This window comes from Drosophila novamexicana, unplaced genomic scaffold (assembly GCF_003285875.2).
Source record: "Drosophila novamexicana strain 15010-1031.04,08,12 unplaced genomic scaffold, DnovRS2.1 tig00004554-arrow-pilon, whole genome shotgun sequence".
NCBI lineage: Eukaryota > Metazoa > Arthropoda > Insecta > Diptera > Drosophilidae > Drosophila > Drosophila novamexicana.
In genome coordinates, this window is record NW_020825051.1 from 62,943 (window position 1) to 83,689 (window position 20,747).

A 20,747-nucleotide genomic window follows, 5' to 3' on the forward strand; every position below is an offset into this window, starting at 1 on the left:
TCACGACCAAATTATAATAACATCTGCAAGGGTATAAAAACATTCATTTGCCCTTCTATTTGGACAAGGACGTGCGATCCCTCATGCATTCGTCTTTCATTCCAATCTTTCTCTTTCCAGCTCTTAGCCAAAGCCGCTCTTTGATTACTACTACAATTTAGAGCAGTAACAGAAAATCAGAAATAGAAATACAGTCAAGTCCGCAAATTGATTCACAATATACTGTGGTCGATAAATTTCAGAGGTATTGATATAGAGTTACTAAACTATCGAATCAGATTGATGAACAAAGCGATTATTTAATGTTTAATGTGTGTTCTTAGCTTTGGTAACACTTAAATGCAAGTGCGCAACATGTGGTATTTTTTTCATGTTCAGTTGAAAAACCTTATTTGTGGTTTGTGGTTCAACCGCTGAGTGAGCCGGAGAATATCAAGAAATAAAATGTTAAGCAACTACGAGGGATACAAGTCGCCGTTGAGCACACGCTATGCCAGCAAGGAGATGCAGTTTCTGTTCAGTGATCAGAACAAGTTCTCGACCTGGCGGCAGCTGTGGGTTTGGCTAGCAAGGGCAGAGCATACGCTTGGGTTAGACATTACCGAGGAACAAATAGCACAAATGGAGCTGCACATTAAGGACATTGATTTCGAGGCAGCGGCTGCCGAGGAGCGTCTCACGAGGCACGATGTTATGGCGCACGTGCACGTCTTTGCCAAGCAGTGCCCGGCGGCAGCACCAGTCATTCACCTGGGTGCTACTTCATGCTATGTGGGCGACAACACGGATCTCATTGTGCTGCGCGATGCATTGCAGCTACTATTGCCACGCGTGGCAACAGTTGTGGGGTGCCTTCAGCAGTTTGCCGAGACTTATAGAGCCCTCCCGACACTGGGCTTCACGCATCTGCAGCCGGCGCAACTGACTACAGTTGGTAAACGCGCCTGTCTGTGGATTCAGGACCTACTAATGGACGAACGTGCTTTGGGTCGCTGTCTCGAGGATCTGCGCTTTCGCGGCGTAAAGGGAACCACCGGTACGCAGGCTTCTTTCATGGAGCTCTTTAATGGAGATAGCCAAAAGGTGAAACAGCTGGACTCGCTGGTCACTAAGCTGGCAGGCTTTAGCAAGCCCTATGCCGTCACCGGGCAGACATATACACGCAAAGTGGACGTCGAGGTGATGGGTGCCCTGGCCAGCCTGGGAAGCAGCATACACAAAATGTGCTCTGATTTGCGCATACTCGCCTCGCGCAAGGAGATCGAAGAGCCTTTCGAGAGCACACAGATTGGCTCGTCTGCGATGCCATATAAACGCAACCCGATGCGTTCGGAACGCTGCTGTGCCCTGGCTCGCCATCTGATTACATTGTTCAGCAATGCGGCGAATACGCACGCCACGCAGTGGCTGGAGCGCACTCTGGATGACTCAGCTAACAGGCGGTTAACGTTGTCGGAAGGCTTCTTGTCTGCTGATGCGGCTCTGCTTACGCTTCTTAATATTACCCAAGGACTGGTGGTATATCCGAAGGTCATTGAGAGACACATTGCTCAGGAGCTACCATTCATGTCCACGGAGAATATTATCATGGCAATGGTAAAAGCCGGTGGCGATCGCCAGGTGTGCCACGAAAAGATACGTATTCTCTCCCAAGAGGCCGGTGCTCAGGTCAAGCAGCTTGGCAAAGACAACGATCTGGTGGAGCGCGTACGCAACGACTCATACTTTGCGCCTATTCTGGATCAACTGGACCACATTCTGGATGCACGCACTTTTACTGGCCGTGCCAGCGAGCAGGTGGGTGAGTTCATTGCCGAGGAGGTGACGCCCGTGCTAGCCCGCTACAGCGACGCCCTCAAGAGTGTCCAGAATGTACAGCTAAATATCTAAAAATAATTGTTCGAACATTTTTGTAATCTTATAAGCTCAAAGCTATTAAATACATTTACGCATTTTGTTACGACGTACATATTCCAATACTACTGTACAAAGTTATCTATTTTGTCATGGAATGTGGAACATATAGAAGACATCTCCAAGCCAATAAAGTATGTATATTTATATCCCTGATCCGTATCAACAGTCCAGTCAATAGAACGGAGAGCTTCAGTCTTCTCACATATATGCAAATCCGTACGATGTGTGTATAAAGGGTATTTGTTTTTCTTGTTTATTATTTTCATGTGTTTTTGAATGCAACCGCCCCACACTTCTGAAGCACTTCATTGCGGTTATCGCTGCAATTCTCTGACCCCTGGACCCCCAATGCGATTCTTATTTATTTCGCGTGTCTGACGTACTAATGTAATTGAGAGCTAAAAACCACAAGCCTCCAACAGTTAACATCGCCTAGATTCGTAAGCCGCATCAGATAAGACCTACATTTGTTGTCAACATTTTCCAAGTGCAAAACACAAGAAAATATATTTTTTTGTCTATTAAAATTTCGTATTATTATTGTTTGCTTTTATCATAGTTATATTTGATTTTATAGATGTAATATATTTAAATTAATACAGAATTTCTTTCAGTTAAGGCAGCAGCTTTATAAACCCATTTAATATTTACACCTTACACTATTAACGAACAGCTTCTCGTCATTGTTTAGCCGAAGGCCTTTAACACATCAATTGAACTAAGTTGGGATTGCTGAGAGTGGCGGGTGCAGTTCGAAATGTCATTCGCCTGCCAAGCTGGCGAGCAGCTCCTCGTCGATGCCATCAGCACCTGCACCAACTGCCTCACTGCTGCTTAAGTTGAGTAGCATATCGCTTGTAGCTGGGGAATGAGGTGTCGATGGATTCTGCGCTCCACTGCTGCTACTGGGCGTAGCTGTTAGGCTGGATGCCAGAGCACTCAAGTCTGCATTAAGCTGTTGTTGCTCCTGCGATGAGGTTATAGATATCGATGCGGATGAGGAGGAAGATGCTGTTGCTGACGGCTGCTCTGATGGGCTAGCAGTGTGTCCAGCTACGCCGCTGTTGCCACTAGGTCGCTGAGACAATTTGGGTATCTGAAACTTGTTTTGCATTCCCTTGATGAAGCCCTCCATACTGGCTGCCATAGTGGGCGAAGCGTATTGTAGAATGGTCATCATGTCCGTGTGATGATCGAAGCGCGGTGGCGGCTGTGACATCGACCCGGTCAACGCTGCTGGTGACATTCTTCCTGCCCCCAATCCTGGTCCTGAGCCAGACGCCGATCCAGATGCCGTTAGCGATGACTTGCGCTGCACTCCGCCTCCACTAGTGTTACCCGGGCTGCACATGCTGGGTCGGCGCTTGGGTACACTTTGTTCCTGGAAGGAGTTGGTGCTATTGCTCTTGGTCAACGGCAAGCCACCGCCTGAAGTGGAGGAGCCGCCTAGTTTGCTACTTAGATTGCCGGAAGAATTGGCCTTTTGGAAAAGGTGTTTGCTGGAACTGCTTGACCCTGTGCCTGAAGCTGATGAAAGCGCCTTCTTTGAAGCCGGTCCGCTGTTAACGCCTGGCTTCAATCCCGTGTGCTGCTTCTTGCTGCTAGTCGAGGACGACGACGACGAGGAGCCGGTTGGTACCCCCTTGCTCTCTCTCTTTCCGCTGCCCGTTTTATTGATGGTCAGTTTGAGGCCCTCTTGGCTGCTCGGCTTCACCATGTACCCAGTGGAGAGGTCAGAGGCGGCTCCCGCAATGGAGCTGCTGCTAGTGGAGCTGGAGCTGCAGTTGTCGCTACTATGTGGCGCTGGTCCCTGCGGCTGCTGCTGTGTTATTGTTGCACTTGATGTTCCCATTCCCGTTTCCACTGCTAATGTTGCTGATACTGCTGTGCCCGATGAATCCGCTAGAGTTGTTGCTGCTGTTGTTGTTGTGGTTTGGATGATTGTCGTCGAAGCTGCCGTCGACGTCATCAAACTAGCCTGACAAAGGAAGCGCGTGGTGGTGTGCATGTAAGTGTACGTGTGTGTGAGTGTATGCGGAGACAAACAAATGAAAAACGAACCAAGAAAGCAAATTAAAGCAATCAAAGGCAGAACGTGTCAAAAAGTGGCACAGTGGCGATTGTTAATCATATCCCGGGTCATGCGAACGGAGCAGCGAGTGTTCAAGAGAGAGCGGGAGAGAAGAGAAACTCGTTAGTATAAAGTTTATTAATGGTTCCATAAGCCCTTTATAAGAAATGCAAAGAGAAGGTGTCAAATAAACCAAGAGTTGTTTTAAAGCACATTCCACGTGAAAAAGAATCATCTGAATGCTTGAAATAGTAACAAAATCGTGCAATGTTCAGAGGATCTACTTATTATACTTATTTGATATCAAACTAGGGATCACAAACAAAATAGAACCCATCACAGGAATAACAAGATCAAATAAAACGGATGCAGTTAGAAAATAGACTATACAAGTAAATATATTTACAAACAGAACATACGGTAAATCAAATCAGAAACTACAGCAGTCATAAGTTATAATAATAATTATATAAATTAATTATTACAATTCATTTAACATTTCGCATTCAAATCAACGTTTTAGTAAAAATTTTTGTTATATGCAAAAGTAGAAACAAGGAATCAACTTTGGATTAGAGGTGCAGTTGGAGGCGGAGGTGGGCACACAACGAGAGCTACTCATAAATTGAAAACGGACTTACCGCACCTACCGCTCCCGCAGCTGCGCCCAATCCCGGTCCCACTCCCGCTCCCGCCATTCCCTTGCGCAGTGCATTCAGCTCCAAGGCGGCCACGGCTGGAGCCACATAGCTGCTCAGATTCCCACCCGCAGCCAGATGAGATAGACTAGCCACGGTTGACTTCAGTTGCTGCTGCTGCTGGGAGCTCTTGAGTGCGGCTACCGCAGCTGCGACCCCCGGTGGGGGACCAGATGGTGAGCTGCTAGCGATTTGCTTGTCCTTTTTTATGGCCGCGGGCAACTGGCTGCTGCTGCTGGCCAGCGGTGGCACAGGCCGCATCATTGAAGGATTAGCACTCGAGCTTAAGGCGGAGCCAGCACTTGCCAGAGAAAGGGAACCACCCCCGGCACCTGCTGTATTTGACTTTTCAGCCTTGGGACTGAGGCTGAGGCTGGTGGCCGCCGTCGCACTTTTCAGAGTGGACATGCTCGGCTTCCCGGAGGATCCATGTTTGGGCGAGAGAGTTCCGAAAGGCGACTTCGGGCTGTTCGAGGCGGTGTTACTGTTGCTGTTGTGCTTGGGACTGCTGTAGACAGGCGAGTGCTTCGGACTGGGGCGCGCCGATGGCTGGCCGGACATAAGGGCCAAAACAGCTCCAGTTCCGGAAGATGAAGTTGAAGGCGAAGAGAACTTGCGCACAACTCCGCTCCCTGCCGTGGCATCCGCCATGCCACCACCCGCAGGCGAGTTCTGGCGTGAGTATACCTTCTCGGGAGGGCCCATGGGCGAGTCATCTCGCTTCTTCTTGCGCTTCTTTTCCTTCTGCGTGTCGCTGGAGGAGCTGCTGTTGCTACTGTTGCTCGAGTTCGAGGAGGCAGACAAAGAGGAGCTGCTCTCATGGGGCCGCTTAGTGGCACTTCCGGGTCCACTCATTACTTGCTTTTTCGCCTCCTTGCTCCCCTCTTTGCTAACTCCAGTGATGGGCGTTATGGTGATTGTGGTGGCTGGGGACTCTGTGCTGGGCGTGGCTCCCACGCTGGCCGGTGCATTCAGTGGTATGATCTCAATGCCTCCCGTGCGCTGCACATCCACCTGCTGCTGTAGAGGGGACTTGCCATCGCCGGCAATGGGCGTGATGCTGACGCAATGCTTCAGGTTGGGCGTCTTGTCCTTCCATATGTTCTTGTACTTGTCGGCGATCTCATTGTCGGTAGCCTTGGATGCTGTCACAGAGCTGGGATTACTGCCTTCGGCAGCTTGAGGGTCCGTTTCCCGCTTCAAATTCATAAGTCCAGCAATGGCCGCAGCCGCCGATGTTGATGCAGCGAATGCATCTGCTAGGGATCGTACCTTGGAGTCTATTTTGAGATTGCTAACACTATTGAAGCCGCCGCTAGCTCCACTGCTGCCTTCGCCTGCACCCGTGTCCATGGCAAACTGTCCGAAGTTGCTTGCTCCGTGCATCGCTCCACCTCCAATCCCGCCTCCACCAGCGCTACTGAAACCACCTGCTGTCCCGCTGCCGGCTCCTGGGGCGATAGCGCCATGCAACTTTTGCTGATGCTCCTCATCCCAGCACTTAAGCAACTTGTATATAACCATCGGTATGGAGAGAACCTGACGCACTGTTCGGGTCAGCTTCTGAGAGAGCGCTTCGTAGTCGTTGCTGAGGCAGTAAATAGTGCAGGTCGCCTGGCCGTCCTCAAGCAAAAAGTCGACAGTGGCCAGCGACTCCTCGTACGGATGCTGCAGTTCCACAGTGATCTGATTGAGCGAAACAGCAGTGACCTCCAAAATAACAGTGCTATCCATGTCTAAAACGAATTCAGATTGTTTTTGTATACGCAATTTCTTTTAACTCTCGAGTTTTAATGATATGTTTTATACTTACCGTTGTATTGCTTCTGCTGCTCCCTGACGCAACTGGAGAGAAGCGTGTAGAAGAGCGCCTGTTTCTTAAGGAACGCGATTATCTTAGGCACCTGCGCAGGCTCCGTGAATGGCAGCGACGATATCAGAGTGCCCTTCAGTCGGCGGTTGTCCGTGAAGAAGTAGCAGTGTGTCTCCTTTGGCAAATTAACATACAAGCCTTTCTGGGTGCCCTTTATCACCTGCCTGGAGGCCGTTTGCACGATCAGATTCATGACAGTCATCGTTCCCTCGCTTGAAAGGCCCGACAGGCCCGGCAGAGACAAAGCACGCAGAGACTCAACGCAAACGGGCATGGGTTTGCTAAGGCGCAGAACATAGGTAGCCGGCATCAGCATTGAGTTGTTCTGCGTAAGCGGCGCATAGCCGGGTTGCTCTAGTGGCAGCCCCGACTCGCTAGTGAAGCTTAGAATCGGCAGGATTTGCAGCTTGTTCGCGGAGGAGGCCTCGAGATTAAGAGTCACGCTTAGTCCGTTAGGACTCTTCATCACCTGCTCAATGCTAAAGTCCCTGCTCGCAGTTCCACTTCCAGTTGCAGCGGCCACCTTTTCCCCTTTTGTCTTCGTCTCAATGAGGTGCAGAGGCGGACAGAAGTAGGTCAGCTTCATTGGATGTCCACCGCGTCGCTGCAGGACTAAGCCCACCGAGGATTTATTCATAATGTAGTAGCTATCGCTGCTGCCACTGATCTGCTGCTGTAGCTGCTGCTGATAGAGATTGAAAATGTCCGTTTCCATGGCCTGCAAAGCCACGAAGGCCTTCTTTTTGACTTTAGGCTCCGCGTTTAGCTGGTAAATGGAGGATAGGCCCTCAAGCTGCACCGTGAAGTCGGCAAAGTCGCCCGCCTTGAGGCAGTTGAGCAGCTCTCGGGAACTGGCGCTGGAATTTGATTGCTGCTCAATTTTGCACTCGTGGTGTACCTTGACATCACTGAGTTTACCACTGGCATCCAACAGTATCTCTACGTAGAACATGTCCGTGGAAATGAATAACATTTGCTGATCCTCCATGAATTTTAGGCCCAGCTGGCGGGACAGACTCTCTAAACGCTCTACTAGTCCGTGCCGGGATGTTACTTTGATATAGTGCTGCAGTTTGTCCAGTGCCGACTGCAGCGCTGCTTTGCAGAGGGGATCCATTGGATAATGCTTCTCTATGAAGTACATGCGCACCGACTTTTTGATGTCCTCGTAGCTTTTCGGCTTGTTCCGGTATTTGGCTCGTAGCTTCTCCATCATCGTCTCCTGCTGCACTTGCTTGTTTTTCTCTTCAATGCTAGGTATGGGCATTACCACGGCTGTGTGGCTGCCATATCCGGCTGTTGGTATGAATATAAAAATTCAACGTAAATTATTTTCATAGATAAGCAATCTAATAACATACCTCCGCCAATGGTTTTCGAATGGGCTCCACTCATTTTAATGCTATTTCCTTATTAAGATCAAGATGAAATTTGTTAACGGAGTAGAAAAAAAAACTTTAGGCATCCATTTTTACTTTCAGCGAACGAACAACCGTCATTCAAGCCGGCTTGTTTTACTGAACCGAACCAGTTCGTTTCTGCGTTGTTATCGATTTTAACTTGCGATGTTTTTACGCGCGTCATATTGGAACTTGGTTCCGGAGCCGCAATCACTCAATTAAAAATTCATTTATTTAAGTTTTTAAGCATAAAACCAAATAAATGTTAATGCTGAATACATTTTTAAATTATAAGTTGTCTACATTCATTTGTTTTTGAACTTCAGCTTATAATATGGTTAAGCCAAGGGGTTAAAAAAATATGTTTCACCATTTTTTAAATTCTTCTTCTTTAAATAGCCTCGTTCCCGGGTCTAGGGCATAATTCTCTTTGCTGCACATGGCAAAAGAAAAGTCTGAAGTAGGTTGTGGACAATGACGGTCGCGCGGTGCGCAAACGTACTCTTGTAATTTGCGAGAGTGCTTTATTTTGAGATCGGCCGCCAAAAAATTTAAATTAGACAGAATTAAATTATTTAATGCACCCGTTAAACTACAAATATTAATTCATGTGTACAAATATTCAAAAATAATTACGTGCATATATACATACATGTATGTACATAAATGTGTGCCGGGCCAAAAATGTGCATTACAATGCGCTCAACAAAGAAAAAAAAAACGAAAGAAAGTGCCTGAACTTACGCCGTCGCCACCGCTTAAGGAGATAAGGAGAGTGCCTTATTTTGAGAACGGCCACCAAAAAATTGAGGTTAAACAGAATTGAATTAAATTACTCAATGCACCCGTACAACTACAAGTATTAATTTATGTGTGCAAATATTCAAAAAGAATGACAGATATACATAAGTACATATATACATATGTACATACATAAATTTCTGCCGGGCCAAAAATGTGCATTACAATGCGCTCAATAAAATATAAAAAGGAAATAAAGCGCCTAAACGTACACCGACGCCTCCGCTTCGACCAGGGGAAGGTTCCGGGCCGGAAACACACGTTCGTCGATCCACGGCTTATTTTCCCCGACGCTGACCCAGGAGGACTGACCAAAGAGGAGCAGCGGACGAGACAACGATGGCAATTAAACGAGTGAGTTCGTTCCGTGGGACCCTTCCTTGCGCTAGGATAAAGCTAGAGGCCAGAAAGCCTGAATAAAGGTCCCGATCCGTTGTTTTTTTTTTTCGGTTAAAAATAAATTTCTTTAGTTCTGTGTTATACATACATATGTTTATGGATATTTGTTGATATTCATAGGAAAAACAATTGCCACAAGAAAATTTCAGAAAATAGCCTCGAAATTCCGCCCTACTGCTGATCAACTGATCTGAAGCATAATTATAAAATTGTATATTTCTTTAACTAGTTGTTTAAAATCTTAAATCTATTGCCTGGTAGTAGTTAAATCTATAAAATTAAATTTCCTATAATGTTTATAAAAGGCAACCTCAACAAAAAAAAATATATATATATATATATATATATTTGTATGTATGTATGTATATGTATCGCTTCCTGCTCGCAGAAAACCGGCTATACACAATATATCGTTAGAAATCAAAGCCTCCGGTTTTCTGCGAGCAGGAAGCGAACGGCGCCAAAAGATATTGCTACTGCCCAAACAAACATAAAATCTTAAATATTAAATATCAGCACGAGAAATGTGCACATGCATACATATATACATTAAAATATATCCTTTCCTATCGCCCCATACAAACCCAGAGAGCTCTTTAGGCAGTGTAAGGTAGTTTAAGCGATTTAAAATAGTTGCATGCTACACAATTTCTAAATTTTAGCATTTAGACATATATTTAATTAAATATCTCACGAATTTTTTCCATAAAAGATTACAAAATTCTTTGTTTTGCAATCGGAAAATTGTACATTTAGACGAGAAACTCAACGGACAACTACCAAATTTACAATCTAGATAAAATTAATGTCGACTTAATTATGTATATAGGAAACCTCGGTTTTATGCTTAGCGCGCGTGTTATACAATCTTCCTTTCTGAAATCCTGGGAGTCCTCAACATAGTGGTGCTTGAACATAGACATGTATATGCATATGTTCCTTTGTGGATTTAATAAATAATAGGTCCGCTGCTTTTAGGATTAACAATATGAATGGGTCTTTATTATATTACAGAGTACCATGTATCAATTTACCAAGTCAAGTGCTGAGGCTCTCAGAATGTACTGTATGTGTATGTATGTAATATATATATACGGGTCGGAACATCCTTTGTTCCATATGTAACATATGTCTCAACAAAGGATGGGAGATGTTATGGCTTTTGAAATCAGCGGGGCGGCTTCGTTGGTGGCGTAAGAGGTTTTGGGTATGGCGTGTTAACCCCCTCCCCCCTCCGATGGAATGGCCTGAACGCAAATAGAGCCTGCGTCGCTTGGCGCGTAGATTATTTGTCTTCTTTTGTGCCAGTATACTATTGCTGATAGTAATATCAGCGAATAGATCGATGCCAGGTGCGACTACGAGTCCTCTTCCATTTTCCGTAGTTTTTGTTGGTGGTTGCCATTTTGTAAATTGAGTTTATGTAGATTGATTCGTTCCGTAGTTATGTTAATTCTCACATTCTCTATCATCCATCATGGTTGTAGAGTCGTCATACTAATGATCGTTGATCTTTATTGTGCAATTGGTATATTCAATTATGATTGAACCCTTAAATAACCTTTATAGGTGATTTAATTGAAACTCTTCTTTGCTTAATATTGCTAGCTTAATTAAAAATAAATTAGTCTAAATCTATATACATAAATGCTCTATTGATTCAATTTTCATATTTTGCGTTTCTATAGTTTTGATTATTTCTTGGATTTCTTTATTGTAACATTCCTTTTAATAGTATTTTTTCAAATACTTTGGGAAACGTAGCTAGGACATGGAACATAATTATAATGTAACTTATTGTTTTATCTATTTTTTCACATGTCCAATTGATGAGCTAGAATCTCAAAAAGCTAGAAAAGGCCTTTAGTATGGTTTCTCTAGACAACAGCCTACTGGGAGGCAACTTCAAGGAAGCCATAGATTTTTATATTTATATATTTATATAGAAGTAAAAAGTGGAGTTCGTAATAATATCGAATTCTATTTCATTTGAATTTGTATGATCCACCTTTATATAGAAGTAAATAGTGGAGCTTTTTATAATATCGAATTCTATTTCATTTGAATTTGTATGATATGCGTCAAATTTAATATTTTTGTACGCTTCTTTTCTGGAGTTTTGTTTGGATTACAGTATCTGAATTAATTAATAAACTTAATGTAATTCAATTTATTTTTTTTTTTTTTGATAATGAACGCTATACATATTTGTTTTTTATTTTATTTTCCATTGCTTTTGGGGCATATAAGCATTTTGACTGTCTTCAACGAGATGCGGTCATTCTGAAAAATAGCATCCATTTTGGACACCTTATGATAATTATATTTGCCATTAAAAAAAAAAAAAAACAATATAAAAATAATTGCTTTTAAATTGTTTTGCATTAATCTTATGAATACCCGAAGCATCAGCAAAGTCGGTGCAGTCACTGTCAACGAGCTTCTCTTTGCAGCTTCTTAGTTTCTTGGCACAAATGTTAATTTCGTTTTTGATTTTGGACATATTTTGGTCCTTTTAGGCAATTGATTTTCTTTGCTGCTCAAACTGATTCTCAAAGTCGCGCATTTTCAAGGCATTGGAATTGAGTTTATTTATGTCATCTTTTATTGATGACACTTTTTTAATAGTCTGTTTTTAGAAACCAATTGTAATATTTGAGTTGATAATGTTTTTAACAAAAGCACGTTAGTGCTGGTTGACTTGAGTTTTTAGAAATGTTTTTATTCAAACTAAAATATTGCGCTTAACCTATGGATACATGCATATACTTATGCTGTTATTGGTTAACAGCTACAAAGAAAGGGAGATTGAGTAGCTCGCATATGCGTGTATTAGTGAGCATATATATTGCTCACGGAATGCGCTCAGACGGAGCGTGGGATCTGCAGCGTAAGCATAAACGGCCAGCTAGTGAGGCTAGTGAACCGCGCTGCGTAATCTGAGACCGAGCCAATACATAAGCTGGCTCTGGGCTTGTTTACGTTATTATTGTTATTGTATGCAACAAAGTGCTGCATACTTTATATTTGAATACAGGGTATTCTGTACGGGCATATACGCACTACAATCGATTCGGTTTCGAGTCCGAATACGTCACTAAACTGGGTGCATAAGTTAGTCAATTCGTTTTTGAATTGTGGTGGAAAATTTTTAGCTAATTGAGATAAGACAGTTTTTTCTCTATTTTCCGGATTGTTTTGAACTATGTCGTAGTTCGAAAGTGGTTCATATGACAAATTTTGAATACTACTACTTGATCGGTACTGGTCGTATTCAGTAATCGGACAAATGCATTTTTGGTTGTTGCAACTGTGTTTGCAACATAAATGCCTTCTTTAATTTCCTGGCTTGGAATTAGTACACTATTTTCATCTGATGATAGGTGAATTTTTCTGACTACTTGGGATCTTGCTGGTAGAACAATGGAATTATTACCAGAAATGTATGTTATTGGAACATAAATTGGGAAATTTAGATTATTTGGTCTCATTATGAGCCAATCTTCATTTGGTTTGAAATCTAACTGGCAATTGAATTTCTTAATGAAGTCAATGCCTATTATTCCATCACAAGGTATTGCGAAATGCAAATCTACTAAGTGAAAATCGTGTGGAATTATGTATTTACTTGTCTGTATCTCTATTGAAATCAGTCCTTTGGACTGTATTATGTCTTGGCCTATGCCTTGAATATTGATCTTCTTATTTATTTGGATATCATGAAAGATATCAGAATTTTCCTTTAACAGAGATATGTCTGCACCAGTATCTATTAAAAATACAAGTTTTTTATTTGTCTTCACATTGAAAAAGCTTAAAAATATATTCAAACTAAGATTGATGGTATGAACAGCATAATTTCCTACTGCTGAATATCTGAGGGTTGTTGAGAGTTTCCCTGATTGTTCTGGGTTACTCTAACATTGTTTGTATTATTATTATTTTGGTTGTTTCGGCCTCGGTTGGAATTGTTGTTTCCATTTCCTCGGCCTCTACGGTAATTGTTGTTTTGATTACCGTAGTTATTATTTCCTCTGTTTTGGTGGTTACCATTGCCTCTACCACGATAGTTACCACGATTGTTACTACCGCGGTAGTTGTTATTCCCTCTTTTAGAGTACATCACTGTATTCACACTACCAGCAAGTCTTGTACTAGTACGGATGTATGCACTAACGGCAGCATCCATGGTAGTGAAAATACCAGACTCCATAACGGTTTTAACACTTTCGTGACTAGTTTTACTAATCATTGTGTTAACGGCTTCTGTAGTGCTGAGCGTGTCAGCATTTTCAGAAGGTATGCCTTGGTCAATATAAGCAGCTTCAAGAAGCTGTCGCAGATTTTCTAGTTCAGTTGTGAACTGAGTGGCTGTTTTGCCTTTCAGCGTTAAAGTGTCCATTTTTGCCTTTATGTTGGCGGGTGTTTCACCGACAAGTCTTAATGTCGTTAAGAATTTTTCAAGACGGGTTTTCTTTCCGTCAAATTCTGGGACTGCTTGTGCAATTTCCCTAATATATGCCCTCTCGGCAGCGGCTGTGTCAACCATTATACGGCTATTATCAGCACTTTCTTCACTTTCGGATAAAATATCTTTGGAATAAAAGTGTGATAACAGCAGGGATTGTTAGATTTGTTAAATCTTCTTCTTCTAATTGAATATCCTCAGTCCGAGCTCCAAGGTTTTCACCGAGTTCCAACTTTGCAGGTGTATTCAAAATAGAAGGTAGTATTAAATTTAAATTATGCTTGTCTTTAACTGTTTGTATATTATTTCTCAGTCTTATTAGCAACCTTGACGTTTCTGACCAATGTTCATTGGTTAATACATCTTTATGTTGATATATCAATAATCGAGCTTCGTTAAAGCTGTCGATCAATGTTATGGAGTGCCTATTAACTGTATCTATATGCGTTTGTCTATTTTGTGTTAGACATTTATACGCTTTTACAAATGTCGTTTTAATATTTTGGATCCGCTCAGATAGTTCTGGCCATTCCATAATATTGACAAGCTACTTTGTTTTTCAAGATTATTCTGGGATATTCTTACTATTCATCATATTTATTTTTCATTATTATTTATTTTTTTTTTTTATTTATTTTGTTTAATTGGTATCTTATAGTTATTATGATATTGTCAATTATGATTAATCATTGTTGTTTGTGCTGTGCAAATATAAATTTTGTCCAAGTCATTTGCTCGGCTCATGAATCTTTTCTTTAGGCATTTGTTATGCAGTTTATATATTTTATAAAAACAATTTGCACACATTATAACAACTATGATTACCAGTAATATATTTGTTAATTCTAAATCTGTGTTGTTTGATTCAACTTTATTTATAACGTTAGCAGTGGAATCCACTGACAACGTCTAATAATCCCATTTTGGAGTTCTGTTCAGAATTATGATTTGATTCAATTAGAAAATCTTCGGAAAACTTACTTATTGCATTACTATTCATAAATAGAACATTTTTCCTGCCTATGGCTTTAATTTGATTCAATTTGTTTTTTTTTTTTTTTTTTATTTCTGATTAAACTGACTGAACTGAAAACTTATTATTTTTTTTTTTTTTTTTCATTTTAAAATTTCAAATGGTGTGGTTATAGTTTTGTCATTAACAACTTTAATATTTTTGATATTCACTGAGTGAGTATGTGGTGTAGGGTTTTCTTTTATCTGTTTCAGCTGTTGCTGATAAAAGTCAAGCATGGCCTGTAGCCTTGCTGTTGCCTTCCACGGTGTGTTGGCCTTGGGTGAATATAATTGCCACTTAATGTGAGCAATTTTTTTATTCAATTTTTTAACCCGGCCACCGCGACCCATAACACTCAGCTTTTTTTTGTTAATTTTTGTTCCGCCTTTGCTTGTTGTTGTTGCCTCCTCATCAATAATTATAGTTGTTTAAGTCTCGGCTTTTATGTTGTTGTTGTTGCTCTGACTGCTGTTGCTAGTGTTGTTGTTCAGTTTTTTTTTTTTTTTTTTGCAGCCCGGTGAAATATGGTCCTGTCACGGTCACCATATAATAGTTCCCATTTTAAATAACAGTTCGTTGATTCCTATGACGAGAAGACGTCAGTCTTCTCTGATGGTTATTTATTCAATGCATCCTGGAGTTAGAGCTGTCCACCGTGAAGCAGTGAGCAGCCGTTTTACATACATGGTTTTTAGGCTTATTATATACAGCAAGAGAGTCAGAGAGAGTCATGCGCGCACTTATGTATACAAATTAAATCAATCTGCTGGTCCAATGAGGCGATAGTTGATCCGTCTCTCGTCCAGTGATGCCTAGTCCAGTGATATTTAGGACGATTATGGTGGAGAGTTTGACTTTACTCTCTTTGCTAATTACTGGCCTTGTGGCTCAGCAATGTTTTGTAAAATATAACAAATGATATTTACGGCAGCGTGCCGGAGTAGTGCAAGTTTATTCTTAAACGTCAAATACAAAACTGAAAACTTAATGCACAGAAAGTTTTACTTAAGCTAAGCCAAAACTCGCATCACGCCACAATGTCATGGTCGGCAAGCCGACTCAGCAAAATCTTAGGCAATAGCGGAAACTCTTGCAGCAAAACAAAAGTGTCCGGTTACCACCGCTGACCATTGCAGCTATTGCGCGCTGATACAAAGTATGCAGTGTCGCAATTGCGGGGGCTGTTCCTTAACTTATGATGCACGCGATTCATATGTATGTATATACATATGTACGCATGCTACAGTGGACATTTGTTTGTGTAGGTTTGTTCATAAATGGGTGATCATATTTCACGCCCACTTGAATTGGTTTTGTTTATGTAATGCAACAAAGTGTTGCTGTTATATTTATGCTGAGTTCTTGGTAGAGTGTACCCTAGATATATGCGCATACTACAATAAAGTAAGTTTTAAATGTATTGAGGATGTATTAGGCGGCAGAATATTAAAAATTGTGTTAAAGCTAAACAATTAATTCAAAATGAGAAAGTATTAGGTAAATCGTGTTTCACGAAATTCGTCAAAAAATAAAAAATATATATTAAATATATAATATACATCTCGTCTGAAAAGAGAATTAAGTATACATTAAAATACCCCCTCCTATCGCCCCTTACCTACCCAGAGAGCTCTTTAGGAAGTGTAAGGTAGTTAAGCGATTTAAAATAACTACAAGCTACATTTACAATTATATATGTATATACATATGTGGGTATTTTGTTCCACATTAGTCCAGAAAACTTTCAACATATAATCGTGTTGTTTCTAGCAGCAACAGGCAAAATCCTTTGGCAATGTTTGTGGTTTTTGTTTTATAAATTTAATGAAGATGTTTGCTTTGTAATAAAAACCTAATAATACAAAATATTCATTTGTCATAATTTTAAGAAAGCGAAAATTATACACACCTAATGAAAAAATAATGTACTGGGCTTGGGTAGGTGGTAATATGTAAATAATGAGCTCAACAACAACAAGGCCACCGATTTTGGTTAATAAATTTCGTTATTATTATTATTATTATTTTGTTTAAAATGTTTTGCCACTGACCTTTTTTCAGATACCCACAGGTTCTACCTGACAGGATTCTATAAGCCAAAACCCATTAGTATAATCAACAAAATTAAACATTTTTCCCATTTTACCCTTAACTTTGTACAACTTAGCCTGAATAGCAGTAAGTCTTGCTAAATGTTTTTCCCTCACATATAACTAGCTTAAGCTGCCAATGTTAAGTAGTAATATTATTGTTAATAATAAAATTATTGTTAATAATAAAATATATTAAAAACAAATATATAAACCCAAAAAAAAAAACTTTGTTTACGTTTTAGTGTCAGCTGCAGTGATGTGCAGATGGTGTAGTTTTCGTGACGGCGGTCACGGGTATACTCACCCATAAGGTGAGTACTGATACTCACCCATAAGGTGAGTACTGATACTCACCCATAAGGTGAGTACTGATACTCACCCATAAGGTGAGTACTGATACTCACCCATAAGGTGAGTACTGATACTCACCCATAAGGTGAGTACTGGCTGGCCGATGCTGCCCCTCGAAAGTCAAACTGACAAGTAATAAGAAAAACAAGAAAAATTGTACAGCAGCCCCGATGCAGCCACATACAAATTGATGGTAAAAATTAACCCAAACATCTGATTTCAGTAACAGAAGTTCTCAATGAACAATTTGTAGAGGCGATAATTTACTTTAGAATTTACTATAAGGTAGCTCAACATTAGACCCCGAAATAATAGAATAAAATTTTGTAGAGATATTTAATTAGGTTCACGTTGCAAAAAAATAGACGACATTATTTGAAACTGAGTATTCAAACTTGCAAAATATATGACCTGGAGTATGAGCGCGACATGGTGCGTTGTCGCAAAAAATTGTGAAACTTCAAATGTGCTAATAAGCTTAAAAGAGCGGAACTAAAAACAACATAAACAGAACAACATTATAATTAGAAACAACAACAGTAGGTACAAAATCGTATTCAATGACAGCAATAATAAAATCTCCAACAATATCATAATCAACAGTAAAAAAACCAAAAAAATCAACAAAATATGTATATGTTTTCTTAATATATTTTATTTGTATGACATGACAGGTATGGTATATATATATAAAGAAGCTTTTTAAAATAGGAAAATTTTAAGTAAAAACTAAACATAAAAGGAAAAAAGAAAGAAAAACAAAACGATTTAAGAAGGCAAAGCCATTGCTGCAACTGCAAATTTCTATTCTTAGCTATGAATGCCGGCGCAGCAGGCACATCAAGTCCACTGAATATAACACTTTTATCCACTATATTTTTAAAAAATAATCATGATTTTTAATAAATATAAGAACTATATAACTCAAACAGAAACTTATTTTTGTCCATTCAAACACAGGGTTTTGTAATATTTGACCTACAATCTAGAAGTTATGGTGAAGGTTTCATAAAAAGTATTCAACAAAACTAGACAACACAGCATGGCAAATACACGCTTGTTTATCAAATATTATTTGAGTTGCAATGTTTCAATGTATACATATTAATATATACATACGTAAAAGCGCCGTTAAGCTAGGCTCTGCCAACTTAAGAGAGTGCTTTCTTGTGGAAACTGGAAGATGATACCTTATGACAATAATAGCCTTTCTCCACTGGCCTAAGAAATGTCACATTTTAAAATTTTAATTTTAGGTACTCTTTCCGACATTTCGCCATGTTTAAATTCTAAATATAATTTTCTTATATAAAAATAAATTTCATATTTAAAGTTACCGCTTGCCTTCGTATATACATATATCATATATATCAGATGTTTATAGTTATGATACTTTCACATGTTTCACAACATCGATAGAAATCTCGATTAACCATCGTAAAAAAACAAGAAATATTTTGATGCTGCATTCTAAAGCTTTACTCAACAGCACCGCTAAAAAAATCATTTCTAATAGAAAATTGCTACATTCCCCTTAAAATTATTTTATTTTTCGCTTTTTCTTCCTCAATAAGTGTTAAAGCTGGGAAAACATCGATAGTCCTAATTCAAATTACTCGATGGTTGTTAAAACCCGAAATACGTCATGTTATCGATAATACAATCAATGGTTTTCCAGCCCTAAAGCAGCTGGCTGGTTAAAAACAAGTGATTCATGCGTATAATAAGAAAATTACAAATAGGTAAAACCGAGCAAATCTAACAAGAAAACTGCCAAATTCTATAAATTAAAACATTTTAATCCCTGGCATCAACAACAACAGCTTCAAACTGGGTAACGACATGTCTACATCTTCAATGGAAAGTAAGTAATATCAATGACGCCATTTCCCAATCGCCAAACAAAAATAACACACCCTACTCTTCTATAGAACACCTTTTCAATTTAAAGTTTGCTGTAAAAGAGCTGGAACGCAATTCAAAGAAATGCGAGAAAGAAGAAAAACTAGAAAAGGCAAAGGCTAAAAAAGCTATTCAAAAGGGTAATATGGATGTAGCTCGCATTCATGCCGAGAATGCTATTCGACAAAAGAATCAAGCCGTGAATTACCTTCGCATGAGTGCGCGTGTGGATGCAGTTGCCAGTCGAGTTCAGTCGGCATTGACAACACGCAAAGTCACCGGCTCTATGGCCGGTGTGGTTAAAGCCATGGATGCTGCAATGAAGGGCATGAATCTGGAAAAAATCTCATCGCTAATGGAAAAATTCGAATCGCAGTTTGAAGATTTGGATGTACAAAGCTCAGTGATGGAAGGCACTATGTCTGATACGGTGACCACATCAGTGCCACAAGGAGATGTTGACAATCTCTTGCAACAAGTTGCCGATGAAGCCGGTCTCGAGCTGAACATGGAGCTACCCAGCGGTGTACAAAGTTCTACCATTGGCGCCTCCACGCAAGTCTCACAGGAACAGGATGAGCTAACACAGCGCCTGGCACGTTTGCGACAAGCTGAATAGATTGTTATGGGTGCCATTCCCTAAACATTTCTTTCAATCCAACGATAATCCCCGGAATTTGTTTTTATTTCTATAAGTATTCCAAAATTGATGTAATTAAATACCAACTCAGCCTCCTAAAAAATGCCTACATATATTTAAAAGTTGCATGTATTTTGAATAACTTTATACCGTAGATAATTGTTGATGTTGTACCGTATGGTGAGCTGTGGTTGCATTGGCATCTGATGTTTGTTTTTTCACGCGCTGTTTTCTGGGCTTGCATGTTGCTTCCGATGTTGCATCTGTCATTGTCTGTTTGCTCTTAGGTTTTGGTCCGCGACGTTTTTGCTCGGGTTTTCCCTTTGGCTGTGGCCCTATCATTGGTATTGAACGCCAATCATCACCATGTTTGTCAAGTTTTTTCTTTAGTAACACCAAATCGTGTGTACGCCGACGTAATATCTTCTTAATTCCATTTACTCTGCAATTGATAGCGCCGCCTTTAGATCTGAATGAGAATTTCGCGTTCCTTGTGCTTACCTCATAACGCATCGTTCATTTTCCGCTTGTATTTGCTGGCACCTGCTGAATATTTTCTCCACAAGCGATTTGTATAGTTCTTGTTTTTTATGTAGCGTCATTTTATCCCAAACATGTTAAAATATATCTATTAAATTGTGGTGATTCGGGAATGGCAGAGTTGCAACTTGCGAGACGTCGATTTTACACATCATCGATGTTCTGAAAACGAATACATAATATATCCGATGTTTTTGGGAATGCGATATATATTCGATTGATGATGTTACCGCTAAAAAACACCAAGCACTGCACTGTGCAAAATCTCATTTTATTTACTTTGAAATTATTGCATCATAAAATTTTATAAAATACGAAAATTCTAAAATTAAACTGACTACGTTGTAAGGCAGAAGCTGTAATTGAGAAATGTAATTGTTGAAAATATTGCAATCTTCATTGATACATATTTTACGATTGAACTTTTTTCCTTTATGCTTGTATGTATTGGCAAATAATATACGCGTATGTGAGCTACGGCTTATACTCTATTCTGACTCTCACATTTTTCTACGGCAGAAATCTCTTTTTTAGAATAATTTCAAAATATTCTCAAAATATAAACCTAATCGGTGTTTC

General features: G+C 40.3%; 5 protein-coding genes across 5 annotated transcripts; 2 read left to right on the forward strand and 3 right to left on the reverse strand.

Moving 5' to 3' along the window:
* The first annotated feature begins 373 nt into the window (after positions 1–373).
* Positions 374–2,397, forward strand: LOC115769792 (adenylosuccinate lyase). Its single transcript, XM_030714760.1, has one exon. The coding sequence runs from the start codon at positions 445–447 to the stop codon at positions 1,888–1,890; it is 1,446 nt and encodes a 481-aa protein (XP_030570620.1). The 5' UTR covers positions 374–444; the 3' UTR covers positions 1,891–2,397.
* Positions 2,398–2,494: 97 nt separating this feature from the next.
* LOC115769562 (mediator of RNA polymerase II transcription subunit 1-like) lies at positions 2,495–4,418 on the reverse strand. The gene has a single exon (XM_030714414.1). The coding sequence runs from the start codon at positions 3,923–3,925 to the stop codon at positions 2,678–2,680; it is 1,248 nt and encodes a 415-aa protein (XP_030570274.1). The 5' UTR covers positions 3,926–4,418; the 3' UTR covers positions 2,495–2,677.
* Positions 4,419–4,472: 54 nt separating this feature from the next.
* LOC115769561 (mediator of RNA polymerase II transcription subunit 1-like) lies at positions 4,473–8,044 on the reverse strand. The gene is made up of 3 exons (XM_030714413.1): positions 7,921–8,044; positions 6,500–7,855; positions 4,473–6,422 (listed from the first exon to the last, which is right to left on the reverse strand). Exons 1-3 carry the CDS (start codon positions 7,952–7,954, stop codon positions 4,603–4,605), a joined length of 3,210 nt encoding a protein of 1,069 aa, XP_030570273.1. The 5' UTR covers positions 7,955–8,044; the 3' UTR covers positions 4,473–4,602.
* A 10,765-nt stretch (positions 8,045–18,809) lies between these two features.
* LOC115769795 (charged multivesicular body protein 1b) lies at positions 18,810–19,720 on the forward strand. The gene is made up of 3 exons (XM_030714763.1): positions 18,810–18,828; positions 18,910–18,950; positions 19,018–19,720. The coding sequence occupies exons 2-3, from the start codon at positions 18,929–18,931 to the stop codon at positions 19,605–19,607; spliced, it is 612 nt and encodes a 203-aa protein (XP_030570623.1). The 5' UTR covers positions 18,810–18,828; positions 18,910–18,928; the 3' UTR covers positions 19,608–19,720.
* Positions 19,721–19,739: 19 nt separating this feature from the next.
* On the reverse strand, positions 19,740–20,294 carry LOC115769796 (TCF3 fusion partner homolog). The gene is made up of 2 exons (XM_030714764.1): positions 20,130–20,294; positions 19,740–20,070 (listed from the first exon to the last, which is right to left on the reverse strand). The coding sequence occupies exons 1-2, from the start codon at positions 20,228–20,230 to the stop codon at positions 19,773–19,775; spliced, it is 399 nt and encodes a 132-aa protein (XP_030570624.1). The 5' UTR covers positions 20,231–20,294; the 3' UTR covers positions 19,740–19,772.
* Between the last annotated feature and the right edge of the window lie 453 nt (positions 20,295–20,747).